Source organism: Eschrichtius robustus, chromosome 3, assembly GCF_028021215.1.
Source record: "Eschrichtius robustus isolate mEscRob2 chromosome 3, mEscRob2.pri, whole genome shotgun sequence".
NCBI classification, from domain to species: Eukaryota; Metazoa; Chordata; class Mammalia; order Artiodactyla; family Eschrichtiidae; genus Eschrichtius; species Eschrichtius robustus.
In genome coordinates this window covers 67,213,385-67,230,905 of record NC_090826.1, presented here as the reverse complement: position 1 = coordinate 67,230,905, position 17,521 = coordinate 67,213,385, and the positions used below count along the sequence as shown (strand labels likewise).

General features: G+C 42.0%; 1 protein-coding gene across 2 annotated transcripts in view; it reads right to left on the bottom strand.

The window, feature by feature from the left end:
• Positions 1 to 17,097, bottom strand: part of ST6GALNAC5 (ST6 N-acetylgalactosaminide alpha-2,6-sialyltransferase 5) — a 180,185-nt gene extending 163,088 nt beyond the window's left edge. For both annotated transcript variants that reach the window (XM_068538030.1, XM_068538032.1), the window contains exons 1-2: positions 17,083 to 17,097; positions 16,092 to 16,289 (exon numbers count right to left, since the gene is read on the bottom strand). In XM_068538030.1, coding sequence (XP_068394131.1) covers positions 16,092 to 16,289; positions 17,083 to 17,097 — 213 coding nt within the window. The remainder of the gene's footprint in view (positions 1 to 16,091; positions 16,290 to 17,082) is intronic.
• Between the last annotated feature and the right edge of the window lie 424 nt (positions 17,098 to 17,521).

Below are 17,521 nucleotides of genomic sequence, written 5' to 3'. Positions count from 1 at the left end.
AGCTTGGGCGTGCCTCCCTGCCTCCCAGGATACCATACTGTCCTCAAATACAGGCATTCCCATCTCTCAACACCTGGGCAACCACTCTGGAAAGATCAGCAAATGCTGCTCTGCATTTAAAGGGGAACCAGAAACTAAAGATGTGTCTGCCACAAATGTGAAGTCCTTCTGCCCCTACTTACCATTTCTGTCATTCTTATGTTAAGTCTATTAGCCAGACTTGTTCAAATCTCTTCCTATTACATATAATTACAACAGGATTCTGTCCACCTAACGTTCAACAAAGATTTGTTGCGTTTCCACATGTATGAGGTACAGATTTAGGTTCTGGAAATACCAGAATGGATAAGTTATGTTCCCGGTCTCAAGAAGGTACAGCCTAGTCAAGGAGACAAGCATGCAGACAAATAATCACAATACTTTGTGATTAGAGGCCTGCACAGGATACAGAGAATATTTTAGCACTTACAAAGATACAGTCATTGTCATATGTACTTCCTCCACAGTGATTTTCCTGTGGGTAGGAACTAGGTCCTTCCTCTCGTTTCCTCCTCTGAGTCTAGCACATAGTAGGCACTCAGCCAATATGTGATTGACTAACTGATACACTGCTGGCATAAGACAATGCGGGGCTTACTCTGCATAGAGGTCGTATCTGGGAAAACTTTAGGAAGGAGATGCTTGCACTGGATTTTACTGGATGATTCGTCCCCTACCTGGTGGATAAAATGTGAGAGGGAGGAAGAGCAGGTAAGTGTGAAACAGCAAGCTGTGTTCCCAGGGTGTGTGCAGCCTGGGCTGCGGGCTGCTGTGGGAGGTGAGGTTGGAGAAGTGGGCCATGCAGACCCTGTCGGGCCTTGTGAGCCTTCCTATGGAGTCTGAACTTGATCCTCCAGGCAGTGGGAAGCCATTGGAGGCATGCAAGGAACACAAGCAAATCTGTAAATGAGAAACACAGTAATGCAGTTCAGTCAGTGGAGAGGTCCCATATGTGCAATTAATTTCCAGAATATGCTTTCTTATTAAAAAATGGTTTAACTCTGCATTTCAGTCTGCCAGGGTATCCTCAGACTCTGTGAGGTTCCCAGGAACAATAAAGACCCTCCTTAGCTATTAAAAGAGAATATAATAAAGAAAGTTTCCTTTTCATTCTGAGCTACAACAACTATCAAGGTTAATTTTCCCTACCATGGGTAAAATGGTTTCTTATTTGCCTAAAGTAATTCTATCTCAGAGTAAGAGTCACATCTCAGAATTTAGGAGGAGTCAATGGTTACTTGCAGAATGGCAGTCCAGATACTTGGTGAACTGAGTCTCCCAATGGTGTTTCCTTCCCCACTATGGAGAAGGTAATTCAGATAAATAAGTGGTCTAGTCATGACATTTTCTGCAAATAATTAAACACGACACTTCTTTTGGCTTGGTTTACTTTTTAAAGGCAAAATCCACTCTGATTTGCAAATTGTTCCAATTACATCAGTGTCATGCATTTTGTGCAGCCTTTAGAGTACCCGTTGCTAAGTCAGTGGTTGGTGGGAGCTCTTTTTAACTACCCAGAGGCATATTCTCAAATTCATTTCAGAATAATAAGATGTTTAAATATTTATCTCTTTCCAATAACTGGATAGGCCTAGGCTCTTCATTTTAATAAATTCTGTTCAAATAATGTTGAGTCACGGCTTAGAATATACTGGCACTGAATTTCCCTTATGGTAATGATATTCACATTAGAGACCCACATTTTAGCCCTAGCTCTGCCACTAACCCGCGACTTTGGGCAAATCGCATGACCACTCGTGAATTCCTTTTGATAATTTTGAAGTTTTCATTCTAGCTCTAAAATTTTGAGTATGTTTTAAGAGCTCTGATTAGTACAAGAAAGTAGAAATGAAATAGTTACAGAACTACAAATTGTCGCTGGAGAAACTGACATTTATGATGTGTAGCTATTCCTTGTCAGTAACTCCAAGCAGTCAGAAACAGTCTTATTTTAGAAGAAATATAAAATCTTTATATAGATACACTTATTTATTCAACAAATATTTATTGAAGACCCATTGTATGCCAGGCTGGGAATTCAATGACAGAAAAAGAGAACAAATCCCCAGTCTCCAAGAGTCAAGCTGAGAAAGCAGACAGTTTTAGACAAGAAATGACAATCAACCAGAATAAGTATTATCATGCAATGCTGGCTATGACGACAAAGCACACAGCTCAGATCTATCCTGGGTTACAAGTCCGGAAAGGCTTCCCTGCCGATATACTGTCTAAACTGAGACTATTCATGCCTGTGGCTTTTATTTGGGAAACCATATTGAATAGAGCATGCAATGAAAATATTTATTTGTCCCAGGCCCACACTAAGAGTTTAACACTAAAAGAGCTCATGAAGAGGAATCTGAGTACATCTCATAAATGCCCCCACCCCCAAGTTTTTATTGATCATTTGATCATAAATCTACTGACTCACAAGGGGATTCTTCTCTTGAATCACAAGGTATGGGTAATAATATTATTATTTAAGAAATAATCATTCCTTGTCTTTCTATTATCTAAGATCCTTCACAGCTGATCAAAGGCTATTTAATAGGTGTATAGAAGGTTTCCAGAATGATTTACTGATTGATGATGGGTTTTAATGTTTCAGTCTTTTCTCATCTTTAATCTCTCTTTATCCCAATATTTGCAGGACAGGAATTATACTGAGCTGCTGTCTGACTTCAGAGGTATGGAAAGTCCCCTCTATAACAGATGTCATGTCTCCAGGATGGATCTGAATGCAAATATTCTGTCTTGTGGCCAACACAATTATGTTCAAATTCATCATACCTTGAGTTATGAGATTTGGTTTTGAAATGTAGTCACCATATGTTACAGACACAAGTGAACAGGGTAAGAGGGTTCATTCCCTTCAAGCGTCCAGGAGATCCTATGCCATGCCAAAGGAGAATCATAAAGAGATTAAATATTTTGAATTTAAAATTAATTCATGCCAGCAGAGCTTCAAGATGGCAGAGGAATAAGACGTGGAGATCACCTTCCTCCCCACAGATACATCAAAAATACATCTACATCTACATGTGGAACAGCTACTACAGAACACCTACTGAATGCTGGCAGAAGACCTCAGGCTTCCCAAAAGGCAAGAAACTCCCCACGTACCTGGGTAGGGCAGAAGAAAGAAGAAAAAACAGAGACAAAAGAATAGGGATGGGACCTGCACCTGGGAGAGAGCTGTGAAGGAGGAAAAGCTTCCACACACTAGGAAGCCCCTTCACTGGCGGAGATGGGGGGTGGCAGTGGGGGGAAGTTTCGGAGCCACGGAGGAGAGCACAGCAACAGGGGTGCAGAGGGCAAAGCGGAGAGATTCCTGCATAGAGGATCAGTGGCGACCAGCACTCACCAGCCCGAGAGGCTTGTCTGCTCAACCGCCGGGGCGGGCGGGGGCTGGGAGCTGAGGCTCGAGCTTTGGAGGTCAGACCCCAGAGAGAGGACTGGGGTTGCCTGCGTGAACACAGCCTGAAGGGGGCTAGTGTGCCACAGCTAGCCGGGAGGGAGTCCAGGAAAAAGTCTGAACCTACCTAAGAGGCAAGAGACCATTGTTTCGGGGTGCATGAGGAGAGGGGATTCAGAGCACCGCCTAAACGAGCTCCAGAGATGGGCACGAGCTGCGGCTATCAGCATGGACCCCAGAGATGGGCATGAAATGCTAAGGCTGCTGCTGCAGCCACCAAGAAGCCTGTGTGCAAGCACAGGTCACTATCCACACCTCCCCTCCCAGGAGCCTGTGCAGCCCGCCACTGCCAGGGTCCCGTGATCCAGGGACAACTTCCCCATGAGAACACACATCGTGCCTCAGGCTGTTGCAATGACACACTGGCCTCTGCTGCCGCAGGCTCGCCCCACATTCTGTACCCCTCCCTCCCCGTGGCCTGAGTGAGCCAGAACCCCCTAATCAGCTGCTACTTTAACCCCGTCCTATCTGGGTGGGGAGCAGATGCCCTCAGGCGACCTACATGCAGAGGCGGGGACAAATCTAAAGCTGAACCCCAGGAGCTGTGCAAACAAAGAAGAGAAAGGGAAATCTCCCCAAGCAGCCTCAGGAGCAGCAGATTAAATCTCCACAATCAAATTGATGTACCCTTCATCTGTGGAATTCCTGAATAGACAACGAATCATCCCAAAATTGAGGCGGTGGACTTTGGGAGCAACTGTAGACTTCGGGTTTGCTTTCTGCATCTAATTTTTTTTGGTTTTATGTTTATCTTAGTTTAGTATTTAGAGCTTACTATCATTGGTAGATTTGTTTATTGATTTGGTTGCTCTCTTCCTTTGTTTTTCTCCTTTTGTGACTGTGTATGTGTATGCTTCTTTGTGTGATTTTGTCTGTATAGCTTTGCTTTTACCATTTGTCCTAGGGTTCTGTCTGTCTGGTTTTTTTTTTTTGTATAGTTTTTAGCACTTCTTATCATTGCTGGATTTGTTTTTGGTTCGGTTGCACTCTCATTCTTTTCTTTCTTTTCATTACTTTTTAATTATTTTTATTTTTAATATTTTTTATTTTTAAATTTAATAACTTCATTTTATTTTATTTATTTTACTTTTATTATTTCTTTCTTTTTTATTTTCCCTTTTCTTCTGAGCCATGTGGCTGACAGAGTCTTGGTGCTCCAGCCAAGTGTCAGGCCTGAGCCTCTGAGGTGGGAGAGCCGAGTTCAGGACATTCGTTCACCAGAGACCGCCTGGCCCGACGTAATATCAAATGGCAAAAGCCTCTCAGAGGTCTCCATCTCAACGCTAAGACCCAGCTCCACTCAACAACCAGCAAGCTACAGTGCTGGACACCCTATGCCAAACAACTAGCAAGACAGGAACACAACCCGACCCATTAGCAGAGAGGCTGCCTAAAATCATAATAAGTTCACAGACACACCAAAACACACCACTTGATGCGGTCCTGCCTACCAGAAAGACAAGATCCAACCTCATCCACCAGAACACAGGCACCAGTCTCCTCCACCAGGAAGCCTACATAACCCACTGAACCAACCTTACCCACTGGGGGTAGACAGCAAAAACAACGGGAACTACGAACCTGCAGGCTGCAGAAAGGAGACCCCAAACACAGTAAGTTAAGCAAAATGAGAAGACAAAGAAATACACAGCAGATGAAGTAGCAAGGTAAAAACCCACCAGACCAAACAAATGAAGAGGAAATAGGCAGTCTACCTGAAAAAGAGTTCAGAATTAAGATAGTAAAGATGATCCAAAGTCTTGGAAATAGAATGGAGAAAATACAAGAAACGTTTAACAAGGACCTAGAAAAACTAGAGAGCAAACAAACAATGATGAACAACACAATAAATGAAATTAAAAATTCTCTAGGAGGAATCAATAGCAGAATAACTGAGGCAGAAGAACGGATAAGTGACCTGGAAGATAAAATAGTGGAAATAACTACTGCAGAGCAGAATAAAGAAAAAATAATGAAAAGAATTGAGGACAGTCTCAGAGAACTCTGGGACAACATTAAACGCACCAACATTCGAATTATAGGGGTCCCAGAAGAAGAAGAGAAAAAGAAAGGGACTGAGAAAATATTTGAAGAGATTGTAGTTGAAAACTTCCCTAATATGGGAAAGGAAGTAGTCAATCAACTCCAGGAAGTGCAGAGAGTCCCATATAGGATAAACCCAAGCAGAAACACACCAAGACACATATTAATCAAACTATCAAAAATTAAGTACAAAGAAAAAATATTAAAAGCAGCAAGGGAAAAGCAACAAATAACATACAAGGGAATCCCCATAAGGTTAACAGCTGATCTTTCAGCAGAAACTCTGCAAGCCAGAAGGGAGTGGCAGGCCATATTTAAAGTGGTAAAAGAGAAAAACCTACAACCAAGATTACTCTACCCAGCAAGGATCTCATTCAGATTCGACGGAGAAATTAAAACTTTACAGACAAGCAAAAGCTAAGAGAATTCAGCACCACCAAACCAGCTTTACAACAAATCCTAAAGAAACTTCTCTAGGAATGAAACGCAAGAGAAGGAAAAGACCTACAATAACAAACCCAAAACAATTAAGAAAATGGTAATAGGAACACACATATAGATAACTACCTTAAATGTAAATGGATTAAATGCTACAACCAAAAGACATAGACTGGCTGAATGGATACAAAAACAAGTCCCGTATATATGTTGTCTACAAGAGACCCACTTCAGACCTAGGGACACATACAGACTGAAAGTGAGGGGATGGAAAAAGATATTCCATGCAAATGGAAATCAAAAGAAAGCTGGAGTAGCAATTCTCATATCAGACAAAATAGACTTTAAAATATAGACTACTACAAGAGACAAAGAAGGACACCACATAATGATAAAGGGCTCAATCCAAGAAGAAGATATAACAATTGTAAATATTTATGTACCCAACATAGGAGCACCTGAATACATAAGGCAAATGCTAACGGCCACAATCATAGTAGGGGACTTTAACACCCCAATTTCACCAATGGACAGATCATCCAAAATGAAAATAAATAAGGAAACACAAGCTTTAAATGACACGTGAAACAAGATGGACTTAATTGAAAATTAAAGGACATTCCATCCAAAAACAACAGAATACAATTTCTTCTCAAGTGCTCATGGAACATTCTCCAGGATACATAATATCTTGGGTCACAAATCAAGCCTTGGTAAATTTAAGAAAATTGAAATCGTATCAAATATCTTTTCTGACCACAACGCTATGAGACTAGATATCAATTACAGGAAAAAATCTGTAAAAAATACAAACACATGGAGGCTAAGCAATACACTACTAAATAACCAACAGATCACTGAAGAAATTAAAGAGAAAATTTAAAAATACCTATAACCAAATGACAATGAAAACACGACGGCCCAAAACCTATGGGATGCAGCAAAAGCAATTCTAAGAGGGAAGTTTATAGCAATACAATCCTACCTCAAGAAACAAGAAACATCTCAAATAAACAACCTAACCTTACACCTAAAGCAATTAGAGAAGGAAGAACAAAAAAAACCCCAAAGTCAGGAGAAGGAAAGAAATCATAAAGATCAGATCAGAAATAAATAAAACTAAAAGCTGGTTCTTTGAGAAGATAAACCAAATTGATAAACCATTAGCCAGACTCATCAAGAAAATAAGGAAGAAGATTCAAATCAATAGAATTAGAAATGAAAAAGGAGAAGTAACAACTGACAGTGCAGAAATACAAAGGATCATGAGAGATTACTACAAGCAACTATATGCCAATAAAATGGACAACCTGGAAGAAATGGACAAATTCTTAGAAAAGCACAACCTCCCAAGACTGAACCAAGAAGAAATAGAAAATATAAACAGACCAATCACAAGCACTGAAATTGAAACTGTGATTAAAAATCTTCCAACAAACAAAAGCCCAGGACCAGATGGCTTCACAGGCGAATTCTATCAAACATTTAGAGAAGAGCTAACACCTATCCTTCTCAAACTCTTCCAAAATATAGCAGAGAGAGGAACACTCCCAAACTCATTCTATGAGGTCACCATCACCCTGATACCAGAACCAGACAAAGATGTCATGCAAAAAAGGGAAAACTACAGACCAATATCACTGATGAATATAGATGCCAAAATCCTCAACAAAATACTAGCAAACAGAATCCAACAGCACATTAAAAGGATCATACACTATGATCAAGTAGGGTTTATCCCAGGAATGCAAGATTCTTCAATAAATGCAAATCAATCAATGTGATACACCATATTAACAAATTGAAGGAGAAAAACCATATGATCATCTCAATAGATGCAGAAAAAGCTTTTGACAAAATTCAACACCCATTTATGATAAAAACTCTCCAGAAACTAGGCATAGAGGGAACTTACCTCAACATAATAAAGGCCATATATGACAAACCCACAGCCAACATCGTTTTCAATGGTGAAAAACTGAAACCATTTCCACTAAGATCCAGAAGAAGACAACGTTGCCCACTCTCACCACTATTATTCAACACAGTTTTGGAAGTTTTAGCCACAGCAATCAGACACAGCAAAGAAATAAAAGGAATTCAAATCAGAAAAGAAGAAGTAAAGCTGCCACTGTTTGCAGATGACATGATACTATTCATAGAGAATCCCAAAGATACTACCAGAAAACTACTAGAGCTAATCAATGAATTTGGTAAAGGAGCAGGTTATAAAATTAATGCACAGAAATCTCCTGCATTCGTATACTCGAATGATGAAAAATCTGAAACAGAAATTAAGGAAACACTCCCACTTACCATTGCAACAAAAGGAATAAAATATCTAGGAATAAACCTACCTAGGGAGACAAAAGACCTGTATGCAGAAAATTATAAGACACTGATGAAAGAAATTAAAGATGATACCTACAGATGGAGAGATATACCATGTTCTTGGATTGGAAGAATCAACATTGTGAAAATGACTATACTACCCAAAGCAATCTACAGATTCAATGCAATCCCTATCAAACTACCAATGGCATTTTTCACAGAACTAGAACAAAAAATTTCACAATTTGTATGCAAGCACATAGCCAAAGCAATCTTGAGAAAGAAAAACGGAGCTAGAGGAATCAGGTTCCCAGACTTCAGACTAGACTACAAAGCTACAGTAATCAAGACAGTATGGTACTGGCACAAAAACAGAAATATAGATTAATGGAACAGAATAGAAAGCCCAGAGATAAACCCACACACATGTGGTCACCTTATCTTTGATAAAGGAGGCAAGAATATACAATGGAGAAAAGACAGCCTCTTCAATAAGTGGTGCTGGGAAAACTGGACAGCTACATATAAAAGAACAAAATCAGAACACTCCCTAACACCATACACAAAAATAAACTCAAAACGGATTGAAGACCTAAATGTAAGGCCAGACACTGGAAAACTCTTAGAGGAAAACCTGGGCAGAACACTCTGTGACATACAGCACAGCAAGATCCTTTTTGACCCACCTCCTAGAGAAATGGAAATAAAAACAAAAATAAACAAATGGGACCTAACGAAACTTAAAAGCTTTTGCACAGCAAAGGAAACCATAAACAAGAAGAAAAGACAACCCTCAGAAGGGGAGAAAATATTTGCAAATGAAGCAACTGACAAAGGATTAATCTCCAAAATATACAGGCAGCTTATACAGCTCAATATCAAACAAACAAACCCAATCCAAAAATGGGCAGAAGACCTAAATAGACATTTCTCCAAAGAAGATATACAGATTGCCAAGAAACACATGAAAGGATGCTCAACATCACTAATCATTAGAGAAATGCAAATCAAAACTACAATGAGGTATCACCTCACACCAGTCAGAATGGCCATCATCAAAAATCTACAAACAATAAATGCTGGAGAGGGTGTGGAGAAAAGGGAACCCTCTGTACTGTTGGTGGGAATGTAAATTGATACAGCCACTATGGAGAACAGTATGGAGGTTCCTTAAAAAACTAAAAATAAAACTACCATACGAGTAATACCATAATTCAAAAAGAGTCATGTACCACAATGTTCACTGCAGTTCTATTTACAATAGCCAGAACATGGAAGCAACCTAAGTGTCCATCGACAGATGAATGGATAAAGAAGATGTGGCACATATATACAATGGAATATTACTCAGCCATAAAAAGAAATGAACTTGAGTTATTTATAGTGAGGTAGGTGGATGGACCTAGAGACTGTCATACAGAGTGAAGTAAGTCAGAAAGAGAAAAACAAATACTGTATGCTAACACATATATATGGAATCTAAAAAAAAAAAGGTTCTGAAGAACGTAGGGGCAGGACAGATGTAGAGAATGAACTTGAGGACATGGCGAGGGGTAAGGGGAAGCTGGGATGAAGTGAGAGAGTGGCATGGACATATATAAACTACCAAATGTAAAACAGATAGCTAGTGGGAAGCAGCCGCATAGCACAGGGAGATCAGCTTATTGCTTTGTGACCACCTAGAGGAGTGGGATAGGGAGGGTGGGAGGGAGACGCAAGAGGGAGGAGATATGGGGATATATGTTTATGTATAGCTGATTCACTTTGTCATACAGCAGAAACTAACACACATTGTAAAGCAATTATACTCCAATAAAGATGTTTAAAAAGAAAAGAAAGAAAGCTCAATATCCCAGCAATTACAGGTTTTCCTTTAGGACACATATTTTATGTTAGGACACATCCTCTGTAAACAGTCAAACAACATCACCCTGCTAATGAGTAGAAAACAGATCAAATCATCCTAATCTGTTCTTGGCAAAGTCAGTCTAACTGCAGACAGAACTTTCCACTGTGACTATACACACGTTTGTCACTGAATCTGACTTTTCCAAAACATCTCTAAGTGGGAATGCTTGGGCTTGACATTAATAGCTCTTTGACTTGAAATAGCTCTTTTTCTAATAACTCCTTTTCACAACCAATGAGAGAAAGAAAGCCAGAAAACCTTTTACTCTCACAAGGGTGATATGAGGAGTGAAATAAAATGGTTCCAAAAATAAAATAAAATAAATAAATAAATAATAAATAAATAAAATCCACTTTGAAGTTGATTTAATATTTAAGTTGTTTACTAATTATTCACTGACAGTCATTTATGTAATATGTATACAGAAACATACACACATATATTTAAAAGGGCTAATGAATAATAGAATTTTAGTTTGAAAGTTTTATAGCTTCTAAGGTAACAACAGTATCTAACTTACTTTATAGATGAGAAAGATCACAGAAATTGCTCCTTTTTAGTGTCCGTGCCTTGATGTACTGTTTCTTGGTTTCATATTATTATTCAGCACTTGCTTTATTATTTAACCTTTCTTGCTTCTTTGTCTTTTCTTTCCAATTAGATCAAAGGTTCTTTGAGGGCAGGGACTGTGTTCTTCTTCCAGGATACCCTGGAATTTTGCAACTATTAGGCCTTCAATGAATATTTACTAAGGGTTATGACTAGTTCAAAAACCCAGAAACAAATTAGCTACAGAACTACACACTATGATGATTAAAAACGTTTCAAATGATGACTCTCAAACTTTAACGTGCACAAGAACCATAAGGGAAGCCTATTAAAATGGTAGATTCCCAAATCTTATTCCCAAAGACTCTTATGTTTCAAATCATTTCCTATTATCATTATTAAGAGGTGGAGGAGGAGGAAATCAAATTTAGGAAAGATGAGACATATCTGGGCCTGGGACTGCACCGATGTGTCTTGCAGAGAAAGGACTTGACATAAGGAAAGGCAGCTCTGTCCTTCTCCAGGGATATCCCACCCGCAATACGCCCTGCGTTCTTCTTTCCTTCCATAAATACTTATTGTGTGCCCACCAATGGCCAAGTATTAGGGCCTGGATTTAAACTGGTCAACAAGATGTATCAGATGCTTTGATATCAGAGCACTTAGATTCTACTTGGGGGGACGGCAGAAAAGAGACAAGTAAACTTTAAGATTATTTCAGATATTGTTAAGTATTATAAGGAAAATAAAACAGGCTGGTATGATAGAGAATGACTCGTGAGAAGGGGGCTATTTAAAGAGTGTGGTACACAAGAAGATGATATGTGATCTGAGGACTAAATGACCATAAGGAATCAACCATGCAAAAGATCTTGAGTGAGAGCTTTCTGGGGAGATGAAACAGCAAGTGCAAAGGTCCTGAGGCAGAATGAGTGTCCAAGGATCAGCAGGGAGGCCAGAATGCCTGAAACTTGAGAGGGAGTCAGGTCAGACCATCTGCTAGGTACAATCTGGGCTTTGGCATAGAAGTATCTTGGGATTACTCCTGTGGGAAGGTGGAGAAATACTTCTGGTTTCAGAATTAAGGAAGGTTAACTATTCAGTAAATGTTAAAATAGTTTAACTTCTCCAGTAGAAACACCCACATTATTGGAACTCTTCTCCCATAAAAAACAGTTCATTTCATGATCCCATTTGGTTGATGCTTTGTGATAACACAGTTTTGTCATCATTGGCAGATTACATTTTGTAATACTTGAGCACTGAAAATAAGCTCACTTTAAATTTCTTTGAGATCCAAATTATTTATCATTCATTGGATGCCTCAAATATTATACAACAGGGTCTAATAAATGGTGTAAACTTGTATTTGAGAATGTATATACCTCTCTAAAGGAAGAATTCTTACGCCATAATTTCAACGTAAGTTATATGGCATATACCTTTTTTTCCGGTTTTGAATTACTTTTCAACTCTTGCATTGACTTGTCTTATCATTCCAACTGGACATCTACCAATTAATAGTGATAGTACTATAACCTCTAAGCAGTTTGGTTTTGTCTGAATAACTGAGTGCTTAAGGAAAGAAAGAACCAAGGGCAAGCATGTCACCGGTACGTGTAAAATCCATTCTTGGGAACTACTACCGAAGCGAGGAGATAGCATCTCAGCTTCAGGCCCCATGATCACTGCTCTTTCATAAGCCACCTAAGAAGAGGGCAACCCAGGTGACAAGTGGGCCTTCTGTGATAAGGGCTCCGGTCCACTGGAAATGGGAATCGGCTCACAGTTTCATTTCACAGGGTCCACCAGATGGCAAATGACTTTATCTACCCGGACCCAACCCAGACTGAACACATAATATGCTTCATGCCCCCTTCCACTCTGCTGGGAGACTTGGAGCTTTCCTCTGAGGGTTGCTTGATTTAGTGAGAGTGTGTGTGTGTGTGTGTGTGTGTGTGTGTGTGTGTGCATGTGTGTTTTAGTTTGATTATACATTATGCTGCACTTCTAAAGGCAGAAGTTTCTCCAAGCCATGAAGATTGACTTCTTTGCTTAGATCTGGAAGATCTGATTAGAAATCAATGCCTTCCAAAATCGGGGACCAGGAAATGGCAGGATGCAGATACAGTAGCTGCAGTGACAGACATGTAACAAGATGGAAATGAGCTGGTGGAACATGTGTGGGAAAAGGTCAGGGGAAGGGTTGGGAATGAAGAGAAAAAAATCTATCTAAGAGAAAATGAAATGGTTTCATTATCACAAGAAACTCCAAGTAGCCTTCACTTACTTAGTCATACTGGAATTACAATTTCCGCTAGCATCGTTTGTGAAAGAGGAAGTAGGGAATACGACCATGGAAAGTGATATTTTAAGCTTCAACACATATTGCTCATCACTGGCTTGACTTGCAGCATGTCTTTCAACAAAAGCACATAGTGATTTAATCTCAACAGTAATTCAGTCTGCAGCATATGGGACAAGACTATCATTGCAGACAGGCGGTAATTTGTGAAATTCAGGTGCTGGGGATCAGGACCACCTGTTGAATTTAATCTTGGAGTTATAATGTTAATGCCATCATGTAACTGAACAAAAACACTACATATTTATCAGACTTTGGGACCTCTAGCCATGGAGATGTGAACGTTTTCCTAAATGGTATCTGTAACTCTCTCCAGATTCAGTAAATCAATGGCCAATTGAAAGTCTGTTGGAATTCTGATTCAATATGCAGCAGCATATGGCTTGGTGGTCATCATTTCAACATATCCTATAATTTTTCTAAAGCTTGATGTCAGAGTGGGGCAAAAAAGCAATCAGAGTATCATCTGGCAACATAAGAAGAATAGAAAAGCTTTCATTTATCATCCCCTGTGTTAACTGAAAGAAAACATCCTAGTAACAGTCTAACAAATGATTTCTACCTCTGCTTAAGCAAGACTATAGGAAGATCCCAAGTAAACCTAAACAGCAATTTTGGGAGAAGACATAAACATTTTACACGTGCACCTTCAGACAGCCATTGGAAATGAAACTGCCGAACTTCCGGCCAGTTAGATAGTAGCAGTAAAGTGACTACACTCTGAGCAGAAGTTTACATTTCCTTCAGTGGGACAATTGGAATAATGCCTAAAGAGAAGGCATAGATTTTAATATTTGCATTTGTTCCTTTGCTTGAGGTAGGGTAAACTTTGTTGAACCCTTTGGGTATGGAATTTTGTGAGAGGTTGGTTTTCTATGAAAGAATTTCATTGGTATTATCTGCTAAGACCTTCCTGGTCACATTTTTAATTCTCTGCTAAGAATTCCAAGGTCTTCCACACATACGTATCATTCGCGTAACACTTCATAGTTTACAAAACCCTTCACTACAGATTATCTCAATTTCTCATACAGAGTTCCCACATTCCTTCTCCAACAGGGCTGTTCTTCATTTTAATGAAATAAGGCTCTGATACATTGAAAATGGAATCCAACATATTTGTGTGAATAAACACTGTTTTGAAGAAGAACATGAGGGCATCATATTTTGCCTTAGGCTATCAATATTCTTAGCTGGTGTCTGTCCAGCAGGAGAGCACAGGAAGGAAAGTATTAGCAATATCTTCCTAAAGGCAGATCAAAGCTTACAGCAAATTTACCTTTTGACACCCCTATCAACCAAAGCTTCACAAGTGCTAGATAGCCATTTCCACGGAACAATAGCCATGAAAATCCACCATGTTCAATATATTCATTATAAACACATAAACACCACATCCCTCCACAGTCAGAAGTCAATGCACAAACTTTTCTAGAACTCCAGCCCTTATGGGTTGCTTGCACATGCAGATACAAAGTATGTAATCAATCAACAACTTAAAGAGAAAACAGAAGCTTGTGAAAACAGAAATTGTGAAACTGATGGCCCTATCTACTTTTGATTTAAGATCTACCACCAGCACTCTCCCCAGTAAATCACTTCCTAATGAAATCTCTCCCTCTTTTCTGCTTCCCTGAATTCTTCCCAGTGCAAGTTCCACTTTTTCAAAGAAACTTTCCTTGATCCTACCGGGGCAGAGATCTTTCTCATCTCTGTACTCCAACAGTAGTAACTGTTTATATCCAGTATTTCCTAGACATTTATATCTACTGTCTATCTCTCTGTCTCTCTGTCATCTATCCATCCATCCACATTTCACCGTATGTTGTTTGTTTTCCCACAGGCATTCAAAGATCCCTAAAGGCTGCGTCCTGCCTTAAATTCTTTTGTATCCTCCAAAATCCTTAGCATTATCCATTGCACAAGTGAGTAGAAGTATTTTGATTGCCACTTAAAAAAAGTTTGACTTTTTCATGCATGGTTAGAACCATCTTTTCACACAAAAGGAGCACCTGCTAAATATTACTTTGGTTCACAGCCATACAACCTAGTAATACAAAAAGCACAATAGCTGGGTGGTTTCAAGAAATCCTCTAGCTTTATAGGGCATATACAGAATGGAACTGTGTTTTAATAAAAATATATTAGCAGCTTCAAATGATGGGGAATACATTTAAAGTGCATTAAAATATCTTTTCAGAACCAGGAAACTTGATTAGGATTCTCCCAGAGGCTTCACACACTGAAACGAGAGATTTATTATTCCAGGGAAAGAAGGCTCAATTTCTTAAAAATTCACCTTATTAATTATTAGCCAAGCCATGCAGCGGCTTCCCGGAAGGCAGAGGAAAATAGGCCCTCAACGATGAGTTTCAAGCCAATGGAAGCTGAGTTTGTGCCTCAAGCCTTCCGCGTTTGCCTGGGCACCGCTTCCCAGCGCTGTAGTAATTTAGCCCAGAGCATCCGAAGCAGAGATCAGATAGGAGTCTGCGAGCCTGAGCTGCGGCCCCGGACTGGCTGCTACTCAGCCTCCGGTTCCCTGTCGGAGGTAAGCTCGGGCTGGTACCCGCGCCATTCCCGGGTCTCCTCCCACTAGGGCGCGACTTCGCTGCCAAACCCGAGGCTTCGGGAACCCTGCACCCAGCGATAGCTGCAATTCTGGGGATGAGGCGGTTCTAATTCCAGGGACAGTTCCTGTTAGGAAATTAGGCTTTGGGGTGCACCCATCTCATCCCTATTCCCTGAAAAACTTTGCTTCCTTCTCCAAATAGAAATTCACACCAAGTAGGAACTATCCTGTCTCACCCCAGCGGGTCCACTCGCACTTCCAGCCTCTGAATGGCACCTACTCACGGCGCCTCCCAACCCCGGGGAAGGGGGCAAGCTCAGGTGTGCGGGATCCCCAGGCTGGGTGGCGGGAAGGCTGGCGAGCAAGCTGTCACCTTGTGGTCCGCCACGCCAAGGTATCCGTCCAGTGGCCGCGGTCCCGCGGGGGCCTCGGGGTGCGGCGGGGGGCTGCCGGTCGCCGCTGCCTGCTGCTGCTGCGCGGGCCGCTCCTTCTGGCCGCCTAGGCTGCTGTACACGAGCAACAAGCTGGTGCACATGGTGGTGAGCGCTAAACACACTGCCAGACCATGGCGCTGCGGGAGAGCGGGAGAGAGCACAGGAGAGTCGCTGAGCGCCGACCCGGGAGGAGCGCGCCCGGCGGGGACTCCGGCGCGACGGTCAGACGGGCGGGGGCAGCGGGGGTAGCCCGGGTCCCACCTTGGCAGCACGCAGCCCGGCAGAGGAGGCACCGTCTCCCCGCGTACGGCAGGGGATGCTCCCCGCGCGTCGCTGCTCTGGGCCGCCGCCGCCTCCCACATCCCTCGGCAGAGGACAGGTGGTGCGTGGCGCCCGGCTACGTGAAGAAGAGCGCGCCGGCGGCGAGGGCAGGGGTGGGCTCACACTTTGGGAGGGGGCCCTCTGCCCCAGCTCGGCTTTGGAATGTCTAGCTTCTCCCTTCTGGACCCGTAGGGCTCTACCTTAGCGATCCTTGCAAGTTTGAAATCCGACAAGGAAACCAAGAAAGTCTGCAAAGGTGCCCCCTTCCCGCCCCTCTTAGTTTTTTGCCAGGCTGTTTCGTTAGGGCACCCCCATCCCCGAGCAAGGCGCCCACCACTCCAAGGCTTCTCTAGCTCTCCGCTGGCCGCTCGGAACTCCCGCCGGAGATCCAGGAGCCCAGCAACCCGAGTTCCCATTCGGGCTCTGGGATTCCGAGCCAGGCTGAAGCGAGGAATCGGGAGTGGACGCGGAGCAGGTGGAAAGTTGTTCCTTTGGAACGGGCGACCTCGCAGCGCAGGGTCAGGCACCCTGGAGCTCTCCCGTGCGCCCCGGGGACGCTGCGCCCGGGGGTCCCACCTCTGCCCAGAGGAGTTATAACAAATGACTCACCACCAGGGTCTTCATTTTGGGCACCTCTTTTGTGCGGAATCCTCAGGCACACGCGTCCGGGGCTACTTTTTCTTGGAGGGTTTCCATCGTGGGTGATGGGGCGGAAGCGGCTCTGATTTTCGCCGGGCCTCCTGCCGCAGCTGAGTGAGCAGGAGAGCCGCGGGACCCAGGAAGAGCCGCTGTTGCAGAGATTAGAGACAGAATTGAAGCTGAACCGGACCCTCGTAGTCTCTCAGCGATCTACACAACTGCCGCCTGCCGGGTCCTAAAGCCCTCTGCATTCCCCCCTTCCCGCCCCCAAATAATAATCTTTTCAGCCGAGTAGAATTTCTGGGGCGAGAGAGTTAACCGTGCCCGTATACCCACCTCTTGGTCCGACGGCTTATTTATCTTTTATGAAGTCATCAAGTAAAAGGGAAGGAAAACCCTATTGGATTCT